Source organism: Pipistrellus kuhlii, unplaced genomic scaffold, assembly GCF_014108245.1.
Source record: "Pipistrellus kuhlii isolate mPipKuh1 unplaced genomic scaffold, mPipKuh1.p scaffold_m20_p_9, whole genome shotgun sequence".
Lineage (NCBI taxonomy): Eukaryota > Metazoa > Chordata > Mammalia > Chiroptera > Vespertilionidae > Pipistrellus > Pipistrellus kuhlii.
The window spans coordinates 45,894,412-45,909,656 of record NW_023425595.1 but is presented as its reverse complement, the minus strand read 5'-3'; the positions used below and the strand labels follow the sequence as shown (position 1 = coordinate 45,909,656).

At 40.4% G+C, this 15,245-nt stretch overlaps 1 protein-coding gene across 1 annotated transcript; it reads left to right on the top strand.

Annotated features, from left to right (window-relative positions):
* The first annotated feature begins 4,791 nt into the window (after window positions 1–4,791).
* Window positions 4,792–12,642, top strand: LOC118713762 (tripartite motif-containing protein 49D-like). Its single transcript, XM_036428654.1, has 7 exons — window positions 4,792–5,199; window positions 5,479–5,574; window positions 8,499–8,729; window positions 9,448–9,470; window positions 10,384–10,481; window positions 12,011–12,237; window positions 12,631–12,642. Exons 1-7 carry the CDS (start codon window positions 4,792–4,794, stop codon window positions 12,640–12,642), a joined length of 1,095 nt encoding a protein of 364 aa, XP_036284547.1.
* The last annotated feature ends 2,603 nt before the right edge of the window (window positions 12,643–15,245 follow it).

The window sequence follows — 15,245 nt, the reverse complement described above, 5'->3', positions numbered from 1 at the left end:
TACAATCTAAAGAGGTGGGTGTGGACCTAGCAGGTGTTCTCAGTGGTTAGAGCAATGGTCTTGGAACCAAAGGGTCTCCTGTTCTATTAAGGTCAAGGAGCTTATCTCAGTTGCAGTGTGGGCCTAGTTAGGGTGCATGCAGGAGGCAGCCAATTAATGTGTCTCTCTCACATCACTGTGTCTCTCTGGGTGTCTCTCCCCTTCCCTTCTACTCTCTTTAAAATTCAATGGAAAAAATACCCTCTGGTGAGGATTAACTAAATAATCTAATCTAATAAAAGAAACATGCAAATTGACTATGCCTCCTCTATGCCCACCAGTGAGTATGCAAATTATCCCAGCAAATCTGGCAGCGGCCATGGAGCTGGAGTGAGCAGGAGGTTTGTGTTGTCCCTAGCGATGGAAGAAGCAAAGCTTCTTGTCAGCTGACCCTGGCTGGCCCTGACCTATGCTTAAGGCTATAAAGTTTCAATTATAAAAGATAAATAAATCCCAATACCTGCTTCCAGCCTGCCCTGGCTTTTGCTTAAGGAGGCTCTGAAAAAAATTAAAAAAAGAAGGGGCTGAAGGCTTGGGTTGCTGGGGGCATTGCCAGTCTACAAACAGTCATCAGCCCCTCACCCAGGCTGTCCACCACCTCCGCCTCATGGGGTGAGGGTCCCCTTTGGGGACTTGGCCAACCTGCAAACAGCCATCTGCTCCTCACCGAGACTGGGCAGGCACTGCAGTGGGAACCCCATCATGAAGTGGGTGTTGCCAGCCTGAAAACAGCCCTCAGCCCCTCACCTAGGCTGACCATAAGTCCCAGCATGGACCCTCACCCCATGGGGGCATGGCCTGCCTGAAAACCACCATAGGCCCATTGCTCAGACCTCTCCTCACCCAAGGGAATCCCAACCCCAATCTGGAACACCCTTTTGGGCAAAGCAGCTGGCTCCCACCCAGGCATCAGGCCTCTATCCTATCTAATAAAAGAGTAATATGCTAATTAGACTGGGAGACCTTCCAGGAGACCTTCTGGATATTATTCTAGACAAAAATCATGGTGGCCTGGCTAAGGTAGAGGCAGTTAGAGGCCAAGAGGGGAGTGCAGTTGTGGGTGATCAGGCTGTTGGCGGGCAGGGTCATTGGAGGCAAGCAGATAAGCAGGCGGCCAGTTTGGGGGAGGAGGCTGTCAATGGGGGTCAGTTGGAGGTGATCAGGCCATCAGGGGGCAGGTGGGTACAATCAGGCCAGTGGAGAGGGAAGGTAGGGGTGAGCAGGCCAGCAGGGAGGACACTTGTGGGTGATGAGGCCAGTATCAGGGGGCATTTGAGGGCAAGTATGCCAGCAGGCCAAGTGTTTAGGGGCAATAAGGCAGGCAGGCAGGTGAGCCATTAGGAGCCAGCAGTCCCAGATTGTAAGAGGGATGTCCTACTGCCGGTTTAGGCCCAATCTCTGTAAATCTACAGTAAGACATCCTTTGAGGGTCCCAGATTGGAGAGGGCACAAGCTAATCTGAGGAACACCCCTCTCCCTGACTTTTGTGCACTGGGCTACTAGTAATAATAATAAAAAGATGTGGTCTTCAAACATTCTAGTAAAAAGAACTACATGATACAAGTTCATTTTTCTTTAGTGGAGACAGACTGAACTTAAACGTGGCTGCCCTGTGCTCCTCAGCCTGAGGTGTGTTTCACAGAATTCGTTTCAGAGAAATCCTTGTGTAAACCAATCACAGAACTTAGGGGTGAGTGCAAGTTAAGTCAATGAAATACCTTCTATTTAGGTGCTAAACATACTTTATCTTTAACCTACTAAGTTATACTATTTGTACCTCATATTCTTACTAAGCACTTTTATGAATAATCAAGGTATAATTTGCTGCTATTTTGTATATTTTGTGGTTGTTTGATGTATTGTTATGCCTCAGGAGGTAATTGTCAAATATCATGTAATTTTATAGCAAACTATCTAAAAGTTCCAGGGTTTGCTGCTATAGGTATGGCTGAGTGAGTGAACATATTGGACTGCATAATTATAAATATTTACATATATACATATACTAGGGGCCTGGTGCACAAAATTAGTGCATAGAGGGGGGTGTTCCTCAGCCAAGCCTGCATCCTCCCCAATCTGGGACCCCACTGTGATTGGGCCTAAATGGGCACTCAGACATCCCTCTCACAAACCAGGACTGCTGGCTTCCAACTGTTTGCCTGACTGCTTTCCTGATTGCCCCTAACAACTTCTGCCTGCCAGCCTCATCACCCCCTAACCACTCCCCTGCTAATTGCTGCCTAACTGCTTTCCTGCCAGCCTGTTTAACCCTAACTGCCCTCTCCTGCAGGCCTGGTCACCCCTAACTACCCTCACCTGTAGGCCTGATCATCCCTAACTGCCTTCCTCTGCAGGCTTGGTGCCTCCCAACTGCCCTCCCCTGCTTGCCTTATTACCTAAAACTGCCCTCCCTTGCAGGCCTGGCACCTCCCAACTGCCCTCCTCTGCTGACCATCTTGTGGTGGCCATCTTGTGTACACATGGGAGCAGGATCTTTGAACACATGGGGACAGCCATCTTGTGTGTTGGAGGGATGGTCAATCTGCATATTACTCTTTTATTAGATAGTATAGAGGTCTGGTGCATGGGTGGGTGCCAGCTGGTTTGCCCTGAAGAGTGTCCCAGATCAGTGTGGAGGTTTCCTTAGGATGTAGTGTGGCATGGGTGAGGGTCCTGTGGTGGTCTGCAGGCCAGCCATGCTTCCCCCTCTGCCACCCAAGTGGAGGCTCTGGTATCTGGAATGCATTTATGTTCTACAATTGAAACTTTGGAGCCTTGAGTGGAACCAAGCCTCCTGCTCACTCTGTGGTGGCAGCCATTTCTATTGGGATTTATGTATCTCCTATAATTGAAACTTTGTAGCCAGGAGTGGAGACCTAGACTGTCCAGGGTGTGTGGAAAGCTTGGCTTCCTCCATTGCCCGGGGAAACCCTAGCCTCCTGCTCTTCCAGCTCTTTGGGTTCTGCCATTTCTGTTGGAATTTATTTACCTTCTATAATTGAAAATTTGTACCCTTGAGTTGAAGTCTGGGCCCACCAGGGTGTGTGGAAAGCTTGCTTTCCTTCATTGTCAGGGAAACCCAAGCCTCCCTCCTGCTCTCTCTGGCTATAGCCATCTTGGTTGGCATATTTGCATATTTGCTCTGATTGGTTGGTGGGTGAGGCTGGTGGGCGTGGCTTGTGGGTGTAGTGGTGTGTGGTTAATTTGCATATTATACTTTTATTAGATAGGATGTAATGAGAGTATTAGAAATATCTTATCCTTTAATACTGTAAATGCTGTCACTTTATAATTTTTAAATTGGTGCACCTGATTTTAAGTCATTAAGAAAATGACTAGGGATACAGATCTAAGGGAAATGAGAAAGCTCACTGAAATAATTATTTTAGACATCAGAGCCCAATTGTTTGACCAATTAAATGTATTTCAAGGTATAATTTTCCATATGATGCTGGTTGTCATTTTACTTTAGGCTTACATCTCCTTGAATTATGAAAAAGTTCCTGTAAACTCTGGACTCTGAATTTAATTGACAATTCTGATCTTTTTACTATTTTCCTTATTCAGAAATGAAAAGTCACCCTAGTTGGTTTGGCTTTGTGGATAGAGTGTTGGCCTGTGGTATGAAGGTTTCGGGTTTGATTCTGGTCAAGAGCATGTACCTCAGTTACAGGTTCCATCCCTGGTCCTGAACTGGGTATAAGCATGAGGCAACCAATTAATGGTCTCTCTCACATCCATGATTCTCTCTGTGTGTCTCACCCCCTCCCTTTCTCCCTTTCTGAAAATCAATGGAAAAATATCCTGGGTGAGGATTAAGGAAACATAACAAAATAAAAGCTGCTTCCAAGATTAAAAAAAAAAAAAAAAGAAAAAAAAAGAAAAAGAAATGAAAAGTCAACTCCTAGTACTGTGACAGTAAAGTTTTTAGATGCAAATGCTTAAATATATTTTAGTTTATAAATAATCTACTTTTTATTTAAAAAAACAAGAAAAATGTTTACTTAAACTTTTAGCCTATATTTTTATACCAGAAATATGGATTATAGAGCATTACAGAGAATAATACTTATAAAACATTCACTTTTTTGTTTAGTGAAAATAAATATATATTTTAAACAATATGTCAGTTTAGAGTTTGTATAAACAGAAGTTAATTTAATCCTCAAAAATTCAGAAAAGACCAATTTTTTTCATAATTTCTTTTTTGATAAATCTCAATTGGTTCAATTTGTGCTTTGTTTCCTTATTTGTTTGTTTTAAAGGAGAGAGCTAGGTTTTCTTGACCCTCTCTCTGAAGTCATTTCATAGAACCATTCTGGCCTTCCTCTCAGATTTATTGGCTAAAAAGATTTGTGGGGTAAATCTCACACTTCCGTACTCACTAACTAGTTATTAAAAAAAGAAATTGGACAATTCTGATTGATTTAGAACAATTAAGACCAGTAATAAAATGCTATATCCCATATCTTAGAAATGAATACTTTCACACATTAGTATTTGGATAAGGACTGGGAACTGAATGTGTAGGATTATGTAAGCCATCTAGTGAGAACCTTGTCTGTGGTAAAGCCCAAGGACTCTTTCTGGGCTCCAGATTTTCATCTGTGTCATGGCATAAATAGTTTGTCTTGCTTTAGTGAGTATTGCACAGAGAAAAAAATATAGACATCACTACCCTCATATAACTGTTCAGAAGCCTCTCACTAACCCAAGCCCAGAAATTACCTATTTCTAATTCTTCCCAGAAACATGGATCGCATCTTGCAAGTCTTCCAGAATGACCTCACCTGCTCCATCTGCAGAAACTGCTTTGTAGACCCCATCACCACAGACTGTGGGCACAGCTTTTGCAGGACCTGTTTCTACCTCAGCTGGCCGAACAGGTCAGGTCTGACTCACTGCTCTGAATGCCAGAAAGAAATCCAGCAAAGAGACTTTCACACAAATGTCATTCTCAAGGAAATGGTTCTCATTGTCACACAAGGCAGTCTGTGGCATTCTCTGTGGTCTACAGAGAATAGGTGTAGGATACACATGGAGGCAAAGCAGATCTTCTGTGAGGAGCAGAGGAGCCTGCTCTGTTTACACTGCTCTACCTCCCAGGAGCATGGGGCTCACAGACACTGTTCAATAGGAAAGGCGGCTGAGCAACACAGGGTAAGTGATGCCCTTTTGTAAAGTGAGTATGAAATTGCTGTGGGTCTATTTCCTTGGGGATGGGATTACTCCATCCAGGTGTTCCTTTCAGAATCTCTGCCCAGGAATTCCTTAGTGTGAAGCCTCCCAGATTTCACAAATATGTGATATAAACAAGGCAACTCTTTGATTTTCTTGTTTTCAATGGCTCTGATTCATCACTCATTCTGGAGACTAAAGGTTACATTCTCCTCTTTATGGGCTCTAATTGACTCTTGTGGTCTTGTGGTTCTCTTGCAGGAGAAACTCCTCAAGACAATGTGTTCTGTATGGGAGAAATGTCGTGAAAATGATAGAAACCTGAATGTAGAAACTGTCACAACCAGATCTTGGAAGGTTAGTATTTGCATTTCTCCAACCTGCAGCATGAACCTGGGGTAGTTGGATGAATGACTTTAAAATAGGAACTTCCTCTGACACTATAGTGTTCTTTGGGATTCAATATGGGAAGGGTGATCAACAGAAAAAGGGTGTTTTCTCTCCATAGGATAGATAGTGGGCTCTCAGTCACTTTCTAAAAAGATGACAGCTGTTGCACAAAGCATGCTGGTTTGTTCCTGATTTAACAATATTTACCACTTCTGCACCAACAACCACAACAGACCGGGCTATTTCACAGAGTGTCACATGTTGAGGGAGAGGGTAAATACTGGGCCAAGGAGATGTTTGGCAGCCATTGAAAATTCAAGAGAAGCATCTGAGGCAGTATAAACATTAATGTGGGAAAGTAATAATTGAAAACAGATTGAAAATTTCAGGAATAAAAACATTGTCATAAATCCAGGGAAACCCTGAACTTATCCTAAGTAATTAATTTTGCATCTATATCTATATCTACAATATATATCTATATCTATATATCTATGTCCATGTCCATGTGTCTGTCCATGTCCATGTCCATATGTCTGTCCATCTGTCCGTCTGTCCATCGATCTATGTGTCTAAGCAACCAAATGGCCGTAGGACCCATAGGCCGATCACTATGATGTACATTGACCATGAGGTGGCAGATACTCAACACAGGATTTGCACCCTGGTGTTCAGTACACTTCCAGAGCCAACCCCCCACCGCCAGTTAACCTCCTGTGGTTTTTCCCCCTGCCAGGCTGGCCCACCTGATCAATCCCAATTAGGGAGGAAGCCAGCCATTCAACTTCCCATGGCCTCTCCCCTCGAATGGCCAGCCAACCTCCTACAGTTTCTCATCCCCGCCCCCCCCCCCTTTCCTGGCCAGTAGGCCAAAATCCTGTGGTCTCTACCACAAGTTGCCTACCACCTGCAGTTTCTAAACCAGGTTAGTCAGCACCCCTCCATTGCTTCCATTGGCCCTTAGTCAGGATTTCTCACAAAATGACAGCTGTCACACAAAGCTTGATGGTTTGTTCCCACGATTAACAAACAACCATTCAGGCAAACTCTAACAGTCATTTCCAATTGCAAGGCAACTCCTCCAATAGGCCCCAATCACCAGCCAGGCTGAGGGACGCTACCTGTGCATGAATTCGCCTCTAGTAATACCTATGATGTTTGAGGAGAAAGTTGATGAGAGATGAGGGATACATATAAAAATGCCAAATATAGATCTTGGCATCTACTGTGTTTCCCCGAAAATAAGACATCCTCTGAAAATAAGACCTACTTACAGGTTTCCTTCTGAGTGAAATATAAGGCATCCCCCAAAAACAAAGCCCCCCAGGCTCTGTCTCAGAGTGAAAAATAATTTACTGTAAACTTTGTGAAACCTAAACTGAAAGAAGTTGTGACTTGGGTGAAGAATTCATGGGAGAAAATCACTGACAGTTGCACTGCAAATGCACTGCAAGCAGGCTACCTTGACAAGAAGTACTCATTTAAAGACAGTGCTATTGCTAAACATGAGAGATTTGGTCCACTGATTCTGAAAGAAATAGAGTCACAAGAAATTCACCAGGAAATTCAGGAATTGGATTGTTATGATGATGTTCTAGAAGATGATGACATGATTGTCATTGAATAAATGAGTAAATTCTTGATACTGTAGGATTCACAGTTTGTCTGGTTTGTGTTGACAACTACCTTACTACTGTACCATATACAAGTAATAAATTTCCTTTATTTTCATTTAACAATAAATGTGTACCATATTCTTCATGGAAAAATAAGACATTCCCTGAAAATAAGACCTAGCCCATCTTTGGGAGCAAAAAGTAATATAAGACACTGTCTTATTTTCAGGGAAACGGTAAATAGAAGAAGATGTTTCAACATGTTAGGGAAATTTAAGAATAACGATTTCCTCAATCTGGACGGTTATCTTGAAAGTGTGATATCTAATATGAATGTACTCAACACATATTTCATAAGCATCTTGTCTGTATCAAATAATGATCTAGAAAATAGAGCAGTAAGCAAAGTAGAAACTATCCTTCCCTTGATAAAGCTTACAATCTAAATCAAAGGGCAAATAGTCAATATATATATTGACTATATATGTAAGTGATAAGTTCTTTGTAGAATAATAAAGAGTAAGAAGAAAGAGGAGTATGGAAGGATAGGGACTGCAGATGAGGGTTTGAGTTCTAAATAGGATCAATCATGAGAAGACCTCACTGAAAATTTCACCTATAAAAAAGATCTCTGAAGGGGAAGGCAACCATAGGAGTATGTAGAGAGCATACTAGATGGAGAAAATAGCACATGCAAAGATATTGCAGGCAGGTATATTGGGGGCAGTTGAAAACTACAAAGATCTGAGGGGCCATCAGAGTGAATTAGGAAGAGAATGAAAGGAAATAAAATCAGAGATAATGGGTGTCAGATTGTCAATGAAACCTGCTCAGGATAGCATTAAGCTGGATGAAATGCGAGGGGATGAGCATATTAGTCTGAGGTCATAGCATGTAAAATGTGTTGAAGCAATCTGATCCAAATTTCAGTAATCAGGCTAAATAAAGGATCCCTTATCCAATTAATATAAATTTAAACTGCATGTTTTATGAATGAACTGTGTAGTCTTCTCACATATATTGGCTGGAATGTTGAAATCACACATTTGTTTTTCTTTGCGCTTACCTTATCAAAGGATTGTTTGAGTGAAGTGGATAGAATTGGTTGATTAAAAATTATGGAAAAGAGGAATGAAAACATGTGGATTCTGAGACTAGACAAGACTGAGAGTTAAAGCTTAAATATAACTGATCTTTTCAAGGCAAAGAAGAATCCATGAGATTTAGTAGATGAATGAAAGGGTTTATGTTTTTACTAACTCCATGTCATTGCAGATTTATGTGACATCACAGCAGGAAGCGATCAGAGCTGCATATGATGAGTTGGCTCCAACTGAACCTCTGAAAAAGCATCATCATTTAGAGAGACTGCAAAGGGAAGGCAAGAAGATTTTTGAGCAACTCAGGGACAGTGAAGCCAGCATGGAAAACAAGAGGGAGCTTTTAAGAGTAATGTATGCAGAGCTGAGGGAAATGTGCCATAAACCAGATGTACAGCTGCTCCTGGTAAGAACTCAGAAGTGGGGTGTTGAACATTCATGTGCACTGGCATTCCTTCAGTGGAAATCCTTCTCCTCTTTCATGGCATTTGTTTCCAAAAACCTATTTTTATAACTTGGTTGGGAGGCTATCGCTCCTCCAAGGAATCCCACAAACCAAAGATCCCTCCTACATTATCCATAAGAAACAAACCTCTGTGCGAAGTCTAAAAGTCAAAGATATATTTTGGAATCAGTAAAAGGCACAAATTGGTATGTATTATTATTGAGGCTAATTATAGACATGGCAATATGGGGAGATTTTGGAATCTCCACTTGCATTACTGTCATTTTTGGGTGCACCCACATTGGAAATAGACAAGATGGTGAATACTTAATCATGGTTACAAGAGCGCACAGGGACTTCCCAGCTCTCTTTCCCCTTCACTGGCCCATGGAAAGTCTCCAGAAATCAGTCTCCAGCAGAACATGAGTTTATGACAATATGGTAAACTAGGAAGAGAAAATAGATAGGTTTCCCAGGATGAAACAGGGTAGGGAAATAACTTCTGGAACTATTTTCAAATTGCCCACCAGGGTTCTGGAGGAATGCAGCAAAAATAAATAAGAGGAAGAGCAAAAAATAAAATAAGAGAAAAAAACTAAGTGAAAAAAATAAATTTTCCATGGACCTAGTTGAAGAGTCATTGGTAAAAAGCACTAAAACTTTCTATTTTTCTCCACAGGATTTTGGAGACATATTGCACAAGTGAGTCTGTACCTTGATACCAGCTGGTACTCTTAGAGTTTTCACAGAAATCAGACAGAATATGCTACAGTGAAGGCAGAATTTATTGGGATCTTGATAGAATGTTTTCCTGTATCTATTTTCCCCTTCCCAACTCCATGTAGATGTCTGTTTTCATTACCATAGTGAATGATTTCATTCTGCTGTTTCAATGGACAAATTGAAAAAAGTCCAAAAAACTCCAAATACACTGACTAAAGGAAATGCCCTCATTTCTAATTTTCTTTTTAGTTCTCAAAACCCTACATATATGAAAGAGAAGCTGCTAATTTTTCTGAGTGATGAGAAAGTCAAATACCTTAGAGGCAGAGCTAGTGGAATCTGGGGTGAGAGGGTCGAAGAAATACCCAGCAGTGAAAAAGCCCTAGTGTTTTGTTGATCTATTCATAGCCATTGTCAGTCCTGAAAAACAGATGAAAAAAATATTCTAAGAATGAGAATGATGTGAAGCCCTAGAGCCCTTCTCCCCGGGAAGCATATTGCCTTCCTGGGAAAAGTTTCACAGCCTCTATATTAGAATGTGCACTAGGCCAACTAGTCTTCAAGAACTCCATCATTTCCAGATGGGGAGCATTTCAAAAGAATCCAGAATTCCCCTCTTGAATATTCTCAAGGACATAAGAGACTCAGGATCTTGGCAAATTCCTAGACAATATGAGAAAGGGTTAGACTGAATTCTGGTTCAAATGGACTTTCCATTAGACTTGAAAATTAAGGAACTATGAAGAAGAATTATTTGGCAAAGTGGATTTATTTAAATCTACTAATTATTCAAATAATGGATTTAAATAATTCTATTAAAGTATTTTATACATAAAAAAATAGTGGTTTTGTTTGTTGACTGTAAACAGTAACTTCCTCTTCCTTCTTGCAGGAGTGAGGCCGTGTGTGAGTACATGCCCCAGCCTGTGAAAGCAGAGCTCACTGCAGTGACCATCCCAGGGATGATGGCAAGGTTCAACCACTTACAAAGTAAGGGCAGGCCCATGGGTCATATTTCCATGATCTATCCTGTGTTGTTAGGGCCATACAGGTAATCTGCCCTCTTCTATGAAGTGTGTTACTATTTTCAGATATAAGTGGATTATTTGACTGTATAATCCTTTTGTAAGGGAAGATGTCTTTACAGTCACATTTATAATACCAAGAGTGAAAATTTATAATACCAAGGTAGTGAGAAACAGAAATATGATTCAGACTCATAAATAGTGAGTCTCTTTTGGGTAAAGGAATGATGTCAGAAATAAACAGTTTAATAAATAATGTTCACATTTAAGATTAATTATTCAATTTTATGTATATAACTGTACATTTATTCATATATAATTTTCAAATGCTAATAGCAGTTTTTTGTGTTTGTGATATATAACATACTGGGTCATACTTGGTTTCTTTGTATTTTTTTTACAATGGTCATATAATGTAAAAATTTGGATTAGTTTGTGTAACAGAAGAGATATTTTTATAGACAACAAAGTAAAACCACACCAAAATACAGTTTACTCATTATCTGAAGAGGTACATATTAAATCTCAGAATGCTGACATCCCAAAGCCAGGACAGAAGACAGAGAGATTGGTGAAGGTTTTTGCAAACACCATTTTAAGAAACTCCTAAAATGGACATAAATTGGATTTTAGAGAGATGTTTGACTCATGGCAAATCTGCATATCCCTTCCATAATCAATGATGATGTGATTATTTAAAAGAAATGTTCTTCTGATTCTAATTTTTTACAATGGAAGACAATTCAAAGAATATTATGCATTGGCCATTTTTCTATGAAAAGTGAACTTGGAGACATGAGTCTTTTGTTCTTAATCCTCACCCTAGGAGACATATACAACCTTATTTTTTATTGATTGAAGAGAGGTAGGGAGAGGAAGGGTCAGATAGAAACATCAATGATGAGAGAGAATCATTGATGAGCTTCCTCCTGCATACCCCCTACTGGGGATCAAGCCCACAACCCATGTGACCTGACCAGCAATGGAACCTTGACCTCCTGGTGCATATGTTGATAGTCAAACACTGAGCCATTTGGGCTGAGCTAAGGATATTTTTTCCATAAATTTTTAGAAAAAGTGAAAGGGAGGAAGGAAGAGAGAGGGAGAAAAATGTGAGAGAGAGGGACAAGTACTCAGACAAATACAGATGCAGGGATGGAACCTGCAATCCAGGATGTGCCCTTGACTAGAATCAAGCCCATTATCCTAAGTGCCAGAGCCTACCCTCTAGCCAGTGAGTCACACTGGCGTGGATGTGATGAGTCTTATATTTGACCCTAAACATTTGAATTTCAAAAAATGTTGAGATGTCTGTCCTTAGGGATCTGTTTGTTTTATACATGTGTTGGTTATCTCAGTGCTTTATTAGATGTGACAACCAACATTGCTGTTGTAGTTGTGACCTCATAATAAAGTAACTTCTTGAAAGAGCAATGTTTTTATCAGGACTTCTGTTTGCAATGTGTCCACATAATTTTTTTTTTCTTTTTGCAGGGAATATCAATGTGTATCATGGAAGAGCTCTCAATCATGAATTCCTACAAGGAGATTTGATAAGCCTGAATATTGGATGGGGTGTTCTAAGTACACCGTTTAACTTTTCAAGATCTGACTGTTTTTTTTACTTGGGTAATAGTATTTTTACCTATGGGCAACATTACTGGGAGTTAGAAGTGGGAGACACTTGGAATTGGGCTTTAGGAGTCTGCTGTGATGATTGGGTAAAGAATCATAGAAACCTCCAGAAGGCATTCTATGTTCTTGGCTGTGCTAAAAATGAGATGCACCACAGTGTCTTCACTGTCTCCCCACTTTTACTGCAATGTGTGCCCAAACCTATTGGCCGAGTAGGGGTATCCCTGGATTATGAAGGTAGAAGCATAACCTTTGTAAATGTAGCACAAAGTTCCCTTATATGTAGAATCTCCTCTTGCTCTTTCTCTCTCATTCTCAGGGCTATATTTTGCTGTTGTCACTCCCAACTAGAAATACATTAGGATTTCGCTATATCCTGGGGAATGCCAATATTTAAGGAAACCCTTTTCCTGGTGCCCTATCAAATAAGACAAATATGTTATACGTTTTTGTTCTTAATTTCTTTTTCTTTTGTCCAGAATATCTACTAACTGTATTATTAAATATGATAATCTTCAAAACATATGTATTGGTTTGTGCTTTACTCAGTTTAGGAAAATCCTCATCCATGAAGCATGGCATAAAATAAGTCCTTGGTTTTTGCTTTATTTGTGAACTATCACGAGGAAGCATAATTACAGACACAGGTGTGTTTGCATAGGTAAACCTCAATGCAAGAGAGCAACCATACATGGTTGTAGAGACACAGTGGCAAAAATGTAAAACGCACACCAATGGCAATTTATAAATAATTTTCTCATTTATCTTCAGCTAACTATAGTCTACATGTTCCTGTCTCAGTTTAATAATCCATAGAGAAGTAACATTACTTAATAACCTGTGCTGTACATTTTTTTTTGTAATTCTCACCACAGTAATGCATATTTCAGTGTTATTCATATTCTCAAGATGAAAATTCACAGGATGATCAGACCTGTACTCTCCTCATCTTCCTTAGTGTTGCCTTCTAGAGCTAGTACATTCATTCATATACCATACTGTTTACATGTTAAGTACATAATGCTATTATCATCATCATAATCTCCATTTCATTCTCTGACTTTTCCTCTATTAATCTAGCTGTGAAACCTTGTCATTTTCCCACACCTATAATACAATTTACCCTCTTTACAGCAGTGATTAACCTGTTGATTAAACTCTTCAACAAATATTTAGCCTTAATTATTGCATTTAAAAAATTATATATATAAATGCTATTTTTTATTCAATATGATGGGAACCATCTGCCAAATATGTCAGTTGTAGAAAGACTGAAATTCAGAATAAGATTGTATTTATATAATTTGATTCAAAATAAGATTGTATTTATATCATTACACATATCATTGAAGATATGCTGTGGCTCTTCCCTTAAGTTTGAAATACTATCAGGTAAATGAATGCATGGATGTTTATAAATGAAAAGCTTTTACTATATTTTAATTTTAATAGCTAATAGTGGTTTTTATAAGGTTCTATTATTACTGGAAATGTTTTTTTTAAGATATTATTTTGCTTAATTTATAATGTACAAACTGTGCTTTTATAAAAAACACACACACAAACAGTATACACTAAAAGCTCTCAACTTTATCATCACTGTTGATGTTTAGTTCATATTTTGGTAAAGTTTCTATGCCAAAGTCATCCTTGCTAATAAAAGAGAAACATGCAAATTCACTGCACCTTAGCTATACTCACAAGCCACTCCCACCAGCCAATCAGGATGAGTATGCAAATCAACCCAACCAAGATGGCCATTAATTTGCATATCCAGGCCAGAGTTAAGACTGAAGACAGCATTTAAAGAAGCCAACCACTGCAGAAGGAGTAAAGCTGCAGAGAAGCAAGCCTGCTGCAGTGAAGGAAGGGAAGCAGGTGCTGCAGTGAAGGAAGGGAAGCAGGTGCTGCAGTGAAGGAAGGGAAGCAGGTGCTGCAGTGAAGGAAGGGAAGCAGGTGCTGCAGTGAAGGAAGGGAAGCAGGTGCTGCAGTGAAGGAAGGGAAGCAGGTGCTGCAGTGAAGGAAGGGAAGAAGGTACTGCAGTGAAGGAAGGGAAGCAGGTGAGGCAGCGGAGACTGCAACAGGAAGCCTTATTACAGGAATCTTCCTGCAAGGGGCATCAAGTTAACCTATAAAAAGTACTGTGGGCCCTGGCTAGTTTTTCTCAGTGGATAGTTTCTCAGTTCATATTTTGGTAAAGTTTCTCAGTTCATATTTTGGTAAAGGACCCATCAGCCTGCAGACTGAAGGGTCCCAGGTTCGATTCTAGTCAAGAGCACATGCCCAGATTATGGGCTCGATCCCCAGTGGGAGGAGAGGCAGCCAATCAAGGATTCTCATTGCTGTTTCTAACTCTCCCTTTCTCTTTCTATCCCTTCTTCTAAGAAATAAAAATATTAGAAAAAAATAAAAAAAATAAAAAGTACTGTGGTACTTTTAAGTCTCATTATTTTTCTAAAGGGGTAATTTAATTGTGCAAAAACAAAATAATAAAAATAAGTGAAAATTTGACAATCAGTATCAGTTTTTAGCTGAAAGTTGATTTTTATACTATCTGTAAACAGCCATCATAGATGTCGCCATCCATAGACAGCCTCTTGGTAACTTGAGGCCTTTTTCAGTCATCTGATCCACCTCTGGCTAGGACAATGAAACCCTTAGCTACCACCCAGTAGCAGGTGACAGTGCTGAGAAGAAAGAGACCCAAACCCGGGTTGACCCCTGGAGAATTCCCTGTGGTGGTTTTGCAGCCAGGATCCATAGCCCCATGCCACCCAGAGTCATGAGTGGGAGGTGCCCAGATGTTTGATGTTGGCTCCTCCCACTGCAGAACCCAGCAAAGGAACCTGAACTTCATTTCTCTGTGGAGCTGCTGGTAGAGCTGTGGTGTGGGTAGGGTATAGGGGTTACCCTGAGGACAATCTGGTTGAAATTCCACTCCTCCTCTTAACCCAACCACCACCAAGAGTTTTGGTCCTTTTTCCCCTCCTGGTGCCTGTCTCTCCCATGATACTGGGGGGATCCATTCCCTTCACAGTCGCTGGCTGTGGCCACCCTATCTTGCCTGCTGAAGTCTTCTGGTCACTATGACTCC

Excerpts from the sequence above, each read along its gene's own strand:
- LOC118713762 (XM_036428654.1), top strand. The coding sequence starts at position 4,792 with ATGGATCGCATCTTGCAAGTCTTCCAGAATGACCTCACCTGCTCCATC. Across the intron at positions 5,200-5,478 it reads AGGCGGCTGAGCAACACAGG|GAGAAACTCCTCAAGACAAT; the intron begins GTAAGTGATGCC and ends GTTCTCTTGCAG. Across the intron at positions 8,730-9,447 it reads CAGATGTACAGCTGCTCCTG|GATTTTGGAGACATATTGCA; the intron begins GTAAGAACTCAG and ends TTTTCTCCACAG.